At 41.4% G+C, this 14,905-nt stretch overlaps 1 protein-coding gene across 4 annotated transcripts in view; it reads right to left on the reverse strand.

Annotated features, from left to right (window-relative positions):
• Nucleotides 1-14,905, reverse strand: part of DOCK5 (dedicator of cytokinesis 5) — a 211,708-nt gene that overhangs the window by 106,732 nt on the left and 90,071 nt on the right. For all 4 annotated transcript variants that reach the window (XM_077868808.1, XM_077868807.1, XM_077868809.1 and 1 more), the window contains exons 6-9: nt 7,774-7,922; nt 4,856-4,991; nt 3,359-3,516; nt 2,210-2,291 (exon numbers count right to left, since the gene is read on the reverse strand). In XM_077868808.1, coding sequence (XP_077724934.1) covers nt 2,210-2,291; nt 3,359-3,516; nt 4,856-4,991; nt 7,774-7,922 — 525 coding nt within the window. The remainder of the gene's footprint in view (nt 1-2,209; nt 2,292-3,358; nt 3,517-4,855; nt 4,992-7,773; nt 7,923-14,905) is intronic.

Genomic DNA, 14,905 nt, shown 5'->3' on the forward strand with positions numbered 1-14,905 from the left:
TGGAGCATATTTTCCTAATGTTAGAATTGCAGCATAACTCCTCCCTTCCCCATCCCCACCCAAGAACTACCATGGTATCCCAGGAAAATGACTGTATTCAAAAAAGGAAGGAATTTTTTAAATTTCCCAGTTCCTACTTCAAGTTGAGAAATCAGATCATATTCGACTGAAAGTCTCTAATTTATCCATTTAAGCAGGGTACTTAAAAATTGGGACACCTGTCATCGCTACTTTCTATTCTGCTAGGACATAGCTGAGCACAGGATGCATTTCAGTGTCAAATGAAATCAAAGACACTGTGTGACACTGACATTTATGGGGGAATCTATACAGGCTGGTGATATTTCATCTCCCAAATAATCCTGTGAGGCAACTATAACAGAGAAATTTACATGTGCTGGTTTCTATAAATTATTCATGTTTTATGAGAGGCATTCATTGAGAGCTTCTGGGTGTATGTTGATTAATGAAAGATGTGTAGATAAGATGTCTGTTTTTTTGTGGTTCATGTTCTACACTTGTTTGTATTCTTAAGGCTGGATGAGTAAACCCATGAATGAGCCCACATATCTCATTCTCTAACATCAAAAATAATTTAATTGCATTTCAAATTCCTTTCATGAAACAGCTATCCAAGGTCTCTTTACTGAATCAAGAATTACTTTCTGAATAGTCACTCCAAACCCATCCTCTGTAATTTAGTTAACTCAGGTCTCCAAGATAAGAATACAAAGCAATGATAGCATTAACCCTGAATTTCTGCTCTAGGTTTTGTGAGGCTTCTGTTAATAGAAACGTAAAGACTCTAGGTGACTACTTATACAAATGTGGCACATTGATATTATTTAATAATGTACAATCATTTGTAAAAGAAGATTTTGTAGAATGTTGAGTGATCAAAAAGTGGTCACCACATTTTATTTAATTGAAAAGGCTGGAAATGAAATTTACTTCCCAAGAAGACCCTCATTGGTAAGGGGAGTGGGGGGAAGGGGACGAAATGCAGCTTTTCTAAAATGCTATTGAGTAGAAGATGAACCAAAAATTCAGCAATTCCTTTTATAATGTGTTTTTTTTTTTCCAAGGGACACATTGAGTGATAAATAAATGCCTTTTATTTTAGGGAAAAATCCACATTATCTGTGAACTGAGGAAGGAAGGTTTCAGGAAGAGTTCCAGCTCTTTCTCTTTGTTTGCCAAGTGGTAAAGATACAGGTGTGTCAGTATATGAGCAGTAATGACACCGTGCTCATCCCAGAAATGAGATGTTAATAGAAGGACTGAATAATAATGAGAAATGAATGAACAAATGAGAGACTGATACACCTGTACTGGGTCTGCTGCTCCATATCACGTTCTTTGGCACTTTAACTTACACTATTTTCCTTGCTGTAGGAGTAGTAAGAGAACAAAGAAATAAAATATGTGCATGGGCTTAATTAAGGAAAGAAGGCAGAAAAGGAAGAGAGTTCTCTCCTTTAGGCTTAGTGCAGAGCAGTGAAGAGTCAATAAATTCCTCTTGACTGATACAGAGCAGTACTCCTTACTTGGAGAAAAGGAGGAGTATAGGGTAAAGTCCATTAAAATATGAGCAAACAAAAAAGTCAAGATCCCCATCTTTGCCTGAGCTATCACCTTGGTCTGGAACACTCCTGTATCAGCATTGCTCATTCTCTTGTCAACTTTAAGTTCTTGCTCAAACCATCCCTTCTCCAGAAGGTCTGCCTCAACCTGCCTATTTTAAACAGCATCCCTTCCCCAGTCCTGAAACTCCCAACCCCTTCCCCAAAAGTACTTATGACTTCTAACATTCTGTACAATTTACTTATTTATTTGATCATTGTTTCTTACGGTCTCACCATTTTGGATAAAAGCTGTTTGAGGCCAGGGATGCTTTTTCTGATATGTTCACTATTATATCTCATAAGTGTCTATCTAGGTCAGTGGCTGGGATCTAATAGCGGCTCGATAAATATTTGCTAAATAAATAATTATAAATATTATTATTATATTATATTATATTATTATTAAATTAAATTAAATTATTATTATAAATAATAATAAATATTTGCTAATAATTATTCCTGCTAGAGGGATTAGGATGATTTTTCTTTTCAGCTTTCCATTTCTGAAGTTTTCCATATATTTACCACAAGCACCTACTAATATCATAAGCACAGAAAATTATCAAACATAAGGTAGGACTTACAGTAAAAACTGCTTGAAGGTTATTAAGCTTCTCTATTTCCTTGGGCATCCCATTACTGCCCCAACGAATTAGGTAATTCTCACTGGTGAAGGAAAAAAAATTATCCTTAATGAAAGGCTAACTGGGGATGGGGCTGCCCTGAGCACAGACTTTACAGGGTAAAACGAAGGCCCAAAAAACTCTGTTGAATTTATCAGCCAAGTGTGAATGTAGCACCCAAGTGGCTGCTCCCTGGTCTCCTGGCTTTGGAGAAGCCTGCGTGCTGCAGCCCAGCTCTGTGATACACACCCAGGGTGGACCCAGACAAACACTACTCAGGATAGGCAAAGGCACAGCCGATTCTATCACATTTTGCTTCGGGTCATTCTCCCACCTCCAATTCTTTGTATAAAAGTTTCAGCTCTTCTGAATCTGGAATCTAATTTCAAAATAATTACTTTAAATCCATCCCCTGGAATCCACACCACTACACTTAAACAAAATTTCTACTATAGAAATAAACAATTTGTAAGTAACAACCTTGAACAACATCTGCTCAAGAAGAAATCTGTTTTCTTAGCTGCTCAGCTAAATAGTAGCATGACTGTAGGGTCAAACAAAGCCTATTATCATTCCCTACAGCCTTAAAAAAAAAAAAAAAACTTTTTTTTTTTTAACAGACTTTATTTTTTAGAGCAGTTTTAGGTTGACAACAAAGTTGAGTGGACATTACAGAGAGTTCCCATATACTCCCTGCCCCCACCCCCACCCCTGCCAACAGAGCCTCACCCACTATGAGCATCCTCCCAGCACAGTGGTACATTTGTTACAATTGCTGAACCTACACCAATACCTTATTACCGCTCAGAGTCCATAGTTTACCTTAGGGTTCACTCTTGATGTTTGTATTCTACTGATTTGGACAAATGTATCATGACACACATCCACCATTATAGTATCATACAGAATAGTTTTACTGCCTTAAAATCCTCTGTGCTCTGCTGATGTGTTCCTCCCTTATCTGGTCCCCATGGTCTTTTGAACTCTTTGTCCCCGTCTCTGATAAGTTTTATGTGACTCTAAGACCCTGGGAGTACATAGACTGTGGGTAGCAGGTGAAGGCTGGGTATTTTTGCAAGGTCAAGAGCAGATGGCCTGGGACTCCACTACCTGATGAAGGTGGACTGGTCCGGGTCATAGAGGGCCATGAACAACTCAGCGTCTTCCCCAATGTTGCAGACAAAGTTCTTGAAGTTCACATAGAGGCCATAAGTGTGGACAGCACTGAAGACAGACTGGCCTCGCAAATCTAGGTTCTGAAGAACTGACTGAACACAAAGGAGGAGAGAGAAATCATCTCAGTTTCAGCAAATGGAAAATAATGGCCAAGACATGGGCTGGCAAATGGGGAACAAGTATAATTACCACCTGAGGGGAGAAACACTGACAGAGAAGAAAGTGTGTGCATGTGGCCAAAGGAGCAAGTGAGCAAAATATAATCACTATGATTTGGATGCTCAAGACTGTCCTCTTTGTGGGGTGCCTGGGTGGCTCAGTTGTTTAAGCACCCCACTTTTGATTTTGGCTCGGATCATGATCTCAGGGTCATGAGATGGAGCCCTGTGTCAGGCTTCACGCTCACCACAGAGTCTGAGATTCTCTCTCTCCCTCTCCTTTTGCTCCCCCTCTCCCCACTGTGCACACACACTCTTTCCTCTAAAATAAGTAAATAAATCTTTCAGGGGGTGCGGGGGGAAGGACTGTTGTGTTCAGGGCCTTGAATGCAGCGAATTCAGTTAGTGCTATCTAAAGATGACAACTCATGGCTTAGCAGCTTCGAGAACTTCTCATCTCTCACAAAAGCTTCTGAATGAGCCTCATAGGCACAAAAATCATGATCCATTATCCTTCTTTTGGGGAATAGCTCTCATTGCAATACTGGAAAGGCCTCACTCTCAAGTGTGGTTAGCCACTGGATCCAGAAACACAATTAAATACAATTATAACTGTACTAAAGAAACAAAAAACAACAGACTCAATAAACAGAAGCCTTTACTCATTAGAACAGAAAGATTAGAAGAATATATGCCAAAATATCAATATGGATGGGTCTGTGTCATCATACTATGGCGGGTTTTTCTTGTTCTCTTTCTCTGTACTTTTCTAATTTTTATTTAATATCTAATTGTTACTTTCAAAACCCTTGGAATGCTTTATTTTTAAATATTTTATTATTTAGTTTGGAAATTGTATCATATATACCAAATACAGATAGTTACACCATACAAAGAAAGGCTCCCTCCCACCCAGTTCTCCTTCCTAGAGGCAATCATTAATTATCAATTTCTTGCCTATCACTTCTGAGTTAGTCTATGCATATGCAAACACAGAGATACATATATCCCTTTCTGAGATATGAAGACTAGTGTTCTGTAGACACTGTTCTGCATCTTGCTCTTTTTCTATTAATGCACACTTTTGCAATCTTTCTGTATCAGAAGGTATACCACTGCCTCATTCTTTCTGTTATGTTTTGCTTTCAGTGAAGCAATGAATGATTTTCTAAACATTTCTATCTCTGGTTGTCCATGACTCCCTTTCTCTCATTAAAGTAAAAGCAAAACCGGAATCTCGGCAGCCCAAATCTAGACACTGGAGAATGTATACCTTTTCTTCTTGGATCTTCTCCTCAATCCTTTTCGAGGCCATTTCATGGGCCTTGAAGAGGGCAATGGTGCTGGTCTCATCTGGGTCCAGGATGTTCCCATTGTCATCTCTTACTACCAGATCCAACCCAAGCATTCTAGAAAGAAAGGAGTGATTAGCGAGTTCTCCTCATTAAGAACAGACTCTCTCCTGAAGAGTCCCTGGAGGATGCACAGTTAGAAAGCTGGGCGTTGGACCAGTCAAGAACAATTCCTTGGCTTTTCTCTTTTGGATTTCCGCCTCCTTTCCCCATAACTTATGGTAGGTAAGTTATGAAAACTCATGGTCATGTTAACCAAACTCATAGGATATGCAAAGTAATTTGTTCCACAGATCCTTCATAGCAAAGCCAAAACTGGCACTGATTGCGACCAGATTACTCTGACCAATGGCTCTTCCCCTATCTTCTATCACTTGGCATAGGAGGAGTAATGATAGACCAGTCCCCAAATATCTGGGGGCTTTGCCTGATTTCCTTAAAAGTTCAATGTTGAGGACAGTCCTTGATTCAAGACTGTCTTAAAGGCAATCAGTGAAGTAGGTCCTGGCTGTTGGAATCTCATAACCTCAAAGCATGGGCTCTGATTTGAATCTTCGCTTGAATACATGCTACCACAATGATTCCAGGTAATTTACTTCATTTTACAAAGCCCTAACTTCCTCATCTGTTAATATCCCCCATCCTTCAGAGCTGCTGTGAGAATTTAATGAGTTAACACATAAAAAGCACGTAACGCAATATCTAGTATACAGTACACTCTCCACAAATGGCAGCTCTTATCGCTGAAACCAGCACAAGAAAAAATCTGTGTTAAGTTGTAGTTCTGAGTGGTTTTTTTTTAAGATTTTATTTATTTATTCATAAGAGAAACATAGAGGGAGAGAGGCAGAGACACAGGCAGAGAGAGAAGCAGGCTCCATGCAGGGAGCCTGATGTGGGACTCGATCCCGGGTCTTCAGGATCACACCCTGGGCTGAAGGCAGCACTAAACCACTGAGCCACCCGGGATGCCCTGTAGCTCTGAGTATTACATAGGAAAAGTAAGAGCCACATGACCTAGGCATGGCACGATCCCTACCAAGGCTCTTATGCCCGATGTGCACAAAGAAATAGAAAAAAATTTTTGTTTAGTTCCAATAAGTTGGGGACTGTGGTGGAAACAGGATACTGCTATCTGAATACCCAGTGTACATTCCAGGAACCAGCAATTTGGGAGAGTAGGGATGTCCAAACAGCAAGAAAGCTACGGGATAATAGTGAAATATGCCAAGTCTTTGGGAAGAAAGCAAAAATGTCTAATTACCCTCCTCACTGTTTTATAGCATCTCCATCAACTGATTTAATCTGGCAGATTCCTTTCCATGGCAGCCAGACCCACAGGCCACCCACACGCAGGAGCTATGGGTCTTACTGGCAGCTCAGAGACTGAGCACTGAGGCACTGATGAAGCAGCTTAATTTCTTGAGCTGCTTCTAAAGACTGGAGAGGGAAGGCAGGCGTGTCTGACCCTCAGTGGGACATTAACATCCTATGCTGAAGATCAGAGTCCTCCAGGCCAATGTCATACTGTGACAAGACTCAAAAATACTAGGGCAGCCTACGTGCAAGGAGGGAATCTCTTAACCAATCTCAAAGCATGGGTTCTGCTGTCACTTAGACCAGGATTTAAATCTTGGTTTGAATACATGCTAGCAAGATGATTCCAGGTAATTTACTTTATACTTTGACTTATCCCACCATGTCTTTGAAGAAATACTCGAGCACATGATTAGCAACCCCTGTGGCTATAGTCCTATGAATGGACAAGTGACACGGGAGGGAACAGTTCATTCTTAACCCTAAGAAAGGAGCATTAAACATGAAATCATCAAGTTTGGGGTTCAAATTTAGACTTCCCCACTTCTGATCTCTGTGACTTGGAAATAAATTACTTAAGTTCACTTGATCTGTTTCTTTAACCATAAAATGAGTTATAATCAAGTAAGATATGTGAAGGTACATAGGAGATTTCAAATAATGATTGAATATGAATCTTGTATGTCATAGTCACTCCAGATATTTCTGAATATAGTTGCCAGAGTCTATAACATCTAAGTCCATAGGATAATGAGCTGTATTTTTTACAGATGTCAGAAGTACATTCAAGAGTCCTGAGGCAAAGGGGGAAGGGAAAAAATCACATATGCACAACTTGAAGAAATTTAGAAAATGAAATGTCAGACAGATCACCAACAAAACTGAGGAACCAACCCAATCTTTTAAAAGGAGCTAGTCAGGAGAGATGTATCCCAGGCTACCATAAACTGATGAGTGGACTGATTTCCCATTTCCAAAGGGAATCTATAGATCTGCTTTAACTAATCAGAAAATTAACAAAGTGATGAACTCTTTCGAGGTTACTGGAGACATAATTGACAGGCTAAGAATATGTTTTACTCTTCTTGTAAATTTGGTTTTTATACACTTCACACAATGGTCCCAGTTAGGGACATGGAGATAAAGACAGAATGAATCTGACGTTGATTTAAAGTTGGAATAAGAACTGTGATCCTTGTAGGCCTCAGAAAATGTGACTTTGGATGCGCTATCCCTTTCAGGCTTGTTTGGCAGCAAAGTCCCATCTTCCCTGATCATCTGATCATCCCTGATGATCTTCTCTGATCATCCTTGACCCAGAGATCCCACACAGGGTCTGGCCTCCATGAGGGGACTGACTGCCAAATTTTTCTAACAAAATTAAATGTCTTCCAATGCAGAAAGAGAGAGCAGTAAGCACCATTCTTTGACAATTCCAAGATGGAAAGCTGATGGCAAGCCATCCTTAGCACAAATGTGTCCATCTCTTTCCGAGTTCTCGGTGAAATTGTCCCTGGTTTACCTGTTGCCATGATCGATTTTGGCTGTGACCTTTTTCTTGAGCTCTGCCAGTTCGTCCTTGGGGAGTGTTCCAGACAGGATCTGGGACCGCCACTCAATCAGGCTGTACGTCATCTGCTGCAGCTGGCGGAAGAGCGTGACCTTATTGCTCTAGGATGGGAAATTGAGGTGGAGGAAAGAACAAAAAATGAAGGTGTGGAGGATGGAAGGCATCTTTCGACTTGACTCTTACTCTATAAGGTATTGCTTAAGCAAATAATTTCACCATACAGTAAGCTGTGTGCTTCAAAGAATTTTTTAAAAAATAGGGATGGCTTTGCTCTAGGCCATTCCCACTCCCTCTTCTATTCCAATTTTAGAATCAGATAAGCCACTGGAGGATGGATGGTAGCTCCTAAGTCATAAGTATATCAAATCATCCATGTATCCAAAGTTCAACCATGGCCCTCCTTTGTTTTAAACCCTCCAGGGAGTTCCTCTGTCCTCCAGAGACAGAAAATCACATTGTAAACCCCATGGGTCCTGCCCACATACCCAATTGCATTTTATTTTTTTCAAAAGATTTTATTTATTTAAAAAAAAAGATTTTATTTATTTATTCATGAGAGATGCAGAGACTCAGAGACATAGGCAGAGGGAGAAGCAGGCTCCTCATAGGGAGCCTGATGCTGGACTCGATCCCTGGACCAGGATCACACCCTAAGCTGAAGGCAGGTGCTCAACCATTGAGCTACCCAGGCATCCCACCCAGCTGCATTTTATACCAATGTCTACCTCAAAAATCTATGTTCCTTTCTTGCAAAAGCTGTGTCCATTTCTCTTAAGTGTTCCAGACCCTCTCAATATGATACCTCTTCTCCTTGAAACTACTTTTCTCCTCTTCCCTCAAACGTCCCCCCATTTCGCACCTCCTCACACACTACAACCTCTACCAATCATTAATTCTTACTTCTTTGGTCTCAACTTAGAAGTCTCTTGCTCAAAACCCTAATGATGGGCTGGCTATCCCTCCCATTGTTCCTGGAATTTGCTCCCATTCTGGCACTCAGAACCCAGAGACCATCTTGGCCCATCTGACCCTCTTCTTGGACGTAAGCTCCTAGAGGGCAGGATAAGGGGCTTGTTCATGCTTCTATCCCTAGGAACTGATATGGAGTAGACGTTCTATAAAATGTACTGCATGAGTGAATTACGGATGGAGAAAGAATTATCATTTCAGAGATAAAGGATAATGGAAAATGAAATGGACAATATTGTTTTAAAGTCCTCATAAAACTGTAAGACCATCCCAGAAATCATCAGACCTACAATAATTAAACTACTATTCTGGGCTTCATTAAGAACTTCTCTATCTGAACCAAACTAACTTATGACCAACTAATTATATGTACCTCTGTCATTTGAAGAGTCAAATATCTGATTTCCAAGCCATTATGACCTTGCCTCTATCTAAATGAGTATATAGTTATATATGTAAATAATATCACTAACATATACAATATTGTTTACATAAATAACATACATCTCATTTTATTCATATAAAATAATTTTAAATTGTGACAAGAACCAGAAGGAAAACAAATGGGGGCAATATGATGGGGGAAGGAAGACACTTGAGATAAAGTCATAATGGAAAACTGTTCTGTGTATCACTTTTGAAACATGTTTTTTAAAAATAAAAACCTGCACAATTCCACTCACGACTTACATACTACAAAATCACTTCTTTTTTATTTGCAGGTAAAAATTCATGATATATTTATATAACTAAATATTTTTAAATTATAGAAAATATTATTATCTGCTATAAAAATAATGCAACTCCGCCCCCCCCCCCCCCCAACACACACACTCAAAGAAACTGTGGATGGCTATAGAGCGTGTTCTTCTGTGATCTTCTTCTACAACAATCCCTGGGGCAGATTCCCAGGCAAGTTATCGAGTACAATCAAGATACTGAAAATACCCAAGATACTCCTGAACAAAGAGTAAACGTGGAGCAAAGAGCCCTCAGCCCAGAAGTGGGGACAGGGGGAGACAGCGAAGACTAGCAGAGTGGGATAAAAACCCTAAAAGAAGGTCAATGTTCTGAGTGCACAAAAGAGAGAGTCAAAGAACTCACTTCTATGCTCCATAAACACTACTGATCTGAAAAATACAGACCGTGAAACCTGCTTCAAATTTTGTACTGCCTACGTTTTAGGCTTTTAGCATTTTCTGAATTGCCTCTTCCTCATCAGCCAGTCTTTCAAAAAAGCATAAAAACGGGACTTTAAAAAGTTCCATTTTTAATAAGCAAAGATAAAACTGTTTTTTTTTTCATGCAGTACTGTATAAAATGTTGCCATCCATTGTCTTTCAATCTGAAAAGGGGAGTGAAAAATTAAGCCCATAAAATTCTGCCTTTCAAAGCTGCTAGGCAGAGAGGGGATCTTCTTTCTTGCAACCCATTCGTCTACTCTTAGGTGTTTTTTTTAAGTGTTTTCTAATTTTAATGAAGATATTAGTCCTCATATTATGGTAAAAAAAGAATGCGGGAGGTGTTGAGACTCCAGGGAGCCTCTCTGAGAGACAGTGCTTTGTGACACATGGTCACAAGTTCTTGGTCTCAATTATATTAGACACTATCCAAGGCAATTTAATTATTGCCTGTTCATATCATCTTGTTTGCCAAGATCCCCCCATAAAAGAAGGATGAAGACAGCCATTCTTCTCTGACTCACTGTGCCAAATTAATTCTGAATAGACAAGCTGGAACACACCAAAGGAAGCAATTTCCCCAGTTATTGAGGAAATGGATTTTATTGCCACATTTCTAAAATTGTTCTAAGTAGGATGTTCTGTAGTAGCTGGACCCTGATGCTTATGGGTTCCCAGGGAAGCACATGAGGACAGGTGGAGGAGAAAATCAAGCACTCCCCAAAAGACCCTGAGTCTCCATCTGTTGTCCCATCATGCCCCCCCTTCCTGTCTTCTTTCCTGAACTCTCCATTGCCCAAGCCTGCCTGTTGCAGAGCACCTTCTCTGTTATCATTAATCCCCACTTTTTTTTGCACTAGTAGCTATGGGTCACATAATTTAAGAGGGCAGAGAATTTATTTAATAATCCCTTTGATCCTCTCTGCAAAAGTCAGCACAGCCCTGGGAACAGAAGAGCAACTCAAAAACAAATTCTGACAGTTCACATGTAAAACTCCACTCTGGTCTCAGTTTCAGTTACAGCTGCATGAAAGAGAGTAAAGGCATTCCTGTACTTGCTTAGAATTTCTCCCTCTTTTCCTCTTGGAAATCTTGAAGGTCTTGCTTTTTACATTTCTATTCTGAATGTCTCTCTCTCTCTCTCTCTCTCTCTCTCTAAGAATTTCTAGAGATAAAAAAACAAAGTCACAAGAAAAAAGCTTTGCCTTCAGCAGTGGCCACGAGGGGTACAGAAGGCCTCCACTGAGTATTTCAGAAATTCGAGAGACCACTGGGACGATGGCACCAGCACCACTTCCCTGGGTGTCAGAAAACCTGGACTGTATTTGTCATTTTCTCAAAGGAGGCAGAAGACAGTCAAAAGACTTTTCTCTGGTCCTGTCTCCATCTGCAAAGGAGTATTTCCTCTGCTCGCCAACCTCTCCTCTTGCGTGCAGATTTTGATTTAGAGGTAAAAGGCCATGACGGAAAGTATGGGGACTGGGTCTCTATCTCTAATTCTATCATTACCTTGCTAAACGACTTTGGGGAAATCATTCCCTCTGAGATACATCCATCTGGAAAACAAAGGAACTGGGTCAGAGACCCATTCCCCAGGATAAGCAAGCGTCCGTGAGTCTAGGCGGAGACATTAAACTTAATTACTCCTGCAAGCAACTTCCTGATTAACTCTATCTGACTCTGACCATCTCACTCCCAACGTGCTCACATGCTCGGGTGGCTCCATATCAAATTTCACCTGTAGAGAGCTCTCTGCAGGGACTCTCCTGTCCTTCTGTAACTCTGGGGGTCCTGGTTCCTGGATGTCCTCCTGCCACGCTGACTCCAAACTCTGGGAGAAAGGGAATCCATGTGGCCCTGGCCTCTCTTCCTCTCCATTCCTTTCAGTGCATCTTCTCCCTGCCAGAAAAAGGCTTTGCCTGACTAGCAAAGGCTTCATTTTTGAAGGGAAGATTCCAGTAAGACACTCTTTGCCTCAGGAAGTAGCACAAGAAATCCTGAGAGGCAGGCAACCAAGACAGAGTAAAACCAAACTGGAAAAACAGCCAAAGCACACCCCCTGCCCTGTCCCGGTCACTGCCGAGTCTCATCTTGTGTCTCATGAGAGCCAGGCCCCAGCCGGGCTTGCAACTCACAGATGGAATGCCCTGACAACGAGACCAAGTTTTCTATGGGAATTTTCTGTCCCTGGTAATAAGCAATCAGATGCTGGTTTCCAACCATGAGACTAGCTTAATTACACTTCAGAGCATATGCTCCAGCAGCCAGTAATAACCACCAGTTCAAAAAGATTAGACTTGAGTAGCTTTAATCTGCACGGCTATGCAATGATGGGAAGAAAGGCGATTCATTGTGTCTGGCAAGTTCCCCACCCCCACCTCCGTTAGGGGCACTTTCTCCCCTCCAGATTTTTATACAACTACAGACCAGCTCAAGGTCTTATTGTACCCACAAATTTTAAATGAGAGAAGATCAGGGGCAACTGGGTGGCTCAGTCAGTTGGGCGTCTGACTCTTGGTTTTAGCTCAGGTCATGATCTCAGGGTCCTGGGATCAAGCCTCACATGGGGCTCTCTGCTCCATGGGGAATCTGCTTCTCCCTCTCCGTTGTCCCTCCCCCATCTCTCTAATAAATAAATAGATCTTTTATTAAAAAAATAAATAAATGTGGGGCACCTGGGTGTCTCAGTGGTTGAGCATCTGCCTTTGGCTCAGGGTGTGATCCGATCAAGTCCTGCATTGGGCTCCTCACAGGGAGCCTGCTTCTCCCTCTGCCTATGTCTCTGCCTCTCTCTGTGTGTCCATCATGAATAACATAAACAAAATCTTTTAGATAAACAAATAAATATGAGAAACCAGTCTGTTCTATGAACTACATTTTAGCAATTACATTCACTTGATTCAATAATGCATATTAATCACCTTCTATACCTGGCTTGTTATGTTTCTCTTTTTTGTAAGGAAAAAGGATTAGATTTAGTCTCCCCAAATTACATGGACAAAACAGCCTGGCTGACCAAAACTCACCAAACCATTGCTCCAATTGGAAAGTGGGGAACCACACTGAGCTAAGTCTCGGGGTGAAAGGTTCTAGAGTATGTTTAACATCAGCAAATATCTCCATATTTCCAGGACAGTCCCACTTTCAAAAATGCTCATCCCTCTGTCCTCACAAATACACCCTAACTTGTCAGTTTTCAAGTCCTGATTATTGGTTGAGAAAAATACATTATGACGTGGGATGTAGATTCATGCCTATTCAAAACATGTAGCCAGGTTGTTATTGAGAAGGGAAATCTGGGTATTACATCAGTCCAATCAGTCTAAATCAACACCTCCAGCTGGCGGAACTCACGTGGAACAAGGGAGATGTGCTGCTCGAAAGGAAAGGAGGCCAGGGTTCAGTTCACTGGATCTACTTTCCCAAGCTAGGGAGAATACATGATCCTGAGCGGCAGCAAAGAATAAGGTGCAGAATACTTACAAACCACTGGTGGATGGCACTTAAATTCACACAGAGCCCAAAGGGGCCCCTCTGTCAGCCCTGAGCTGGAGGATGCACTGTAAGACGACTTCGGGGCAGAGTTCCACAGTACGATCTAGTTCTCCTAACATGTCCCATACTTTGTGTGCTCTTTCATGAAGCAGTGATGTAAAGGCATTGTCAGGGGCTGTCACATTTTGATGACAAAGCACCAGGCACTGTCCTGGAAGTTTTATACAGATTATCTTTCTAAATCCTTAACAGCAAATGTGCAAGGCATATATAATATATAATTACCATTTTAGGTGAGGAAAATACAATGTAGGTGTCAAAGGACTTGTCTCAGGCTATAGAATCAGCTAGTGGCATACCCTGGACCCAAATCCCTGCCTTCAGGATCTGAGTTCTTTCTGTTTTAGTATGTAGTAACTATTACTGAGTTTGCTAATTTCTTTTTCTGAATATAAAAATACATACCAAGTAAGAGAGTAAGCCAGAATTTAAGAACCGGCTGTTTGACCCCAGTGTCCACAATCTTGCCATTTCACCAGGCGACCACCACTTCACTGTTTCCCCCTTCCCAAATCAACCAGTGAAAACACGCCCACTAAACCAGTTCCAAATGAGAAAGAGCAGCATAGACAAAGCCAGAAACTGTTGTGAATTCGCACTCTGCATTGGCAGACTTCCCCTTTCTTTGCTGGAATGATCTATGCCTCCCAGACCTGAGCCTATTGACTAAGGAGGCTCACTATCTGTGCTGAGAAACACTTAGCAAAGTTATTGAGTGCTCAAGGTCACTCCGCCTAAGATGATAACACAAGGCAAAGGAAGTGGCCTTGGATGGGGGTGGGCAGGGGGCACACACAAGGGAGCTTCAGAGACTCTGAGTTAGGTCAAGGGATGCCAAGTCAAGGCTGCCCAGAGGGAGGACATCCAAAGCGGCTACTGTTTCAAGTTAAGACAGCAGCAAGAATGCCATGTGCAGAGTCCTGGATGTTCGATCTGCACAATGACTTCACAGCCATCACCTCTCTTCATGCTCTCACAACCCCAGGGAGTCAACAAGGCAGATTTTACATAGCTTTCACACAGGGCCAGAATCCAGAAGATGCTTGGAAACATCAAGTGACTTGCCCAGGACCACAGAGCTAGTTAGGGCAGGGCCTGGATGAGAAACCAAGCTTCTGAATTTCTAGTCCAGTGTTTATTCCCTATAGCCTCCTTCCTCCCAAAAGCATAAAGCCAACATCACCAGGAAAAACAATTATATGGGACAAAATAATACTAATAGAACAAAGAGGAAGAGAAGACACATGGGCTTTGTCATCATTTCTTTTTCTGCTTTGGATGAGTGGGTTCTCCTCTCTTCAGCATAAGGAACTCCTCTCTCCTTTAAAACTTATTTATGGTTGGGGTACCTGAGTGGCTCAGTGGTTGAGTGTGTCTGC

Source organism: Canis aureus, chromosome 24 (genome assembly GCF_053574225.1).
Source record: "Canis aureus isolate CA01 chromosome 24, VMU_Caureus_v.1.0, whole genome shotgun sequence".
NCBI lineage: Eukaryota > Metazoa > Chordata > Mammalia > Carnivora > Canidae > Canis > Canis aureus.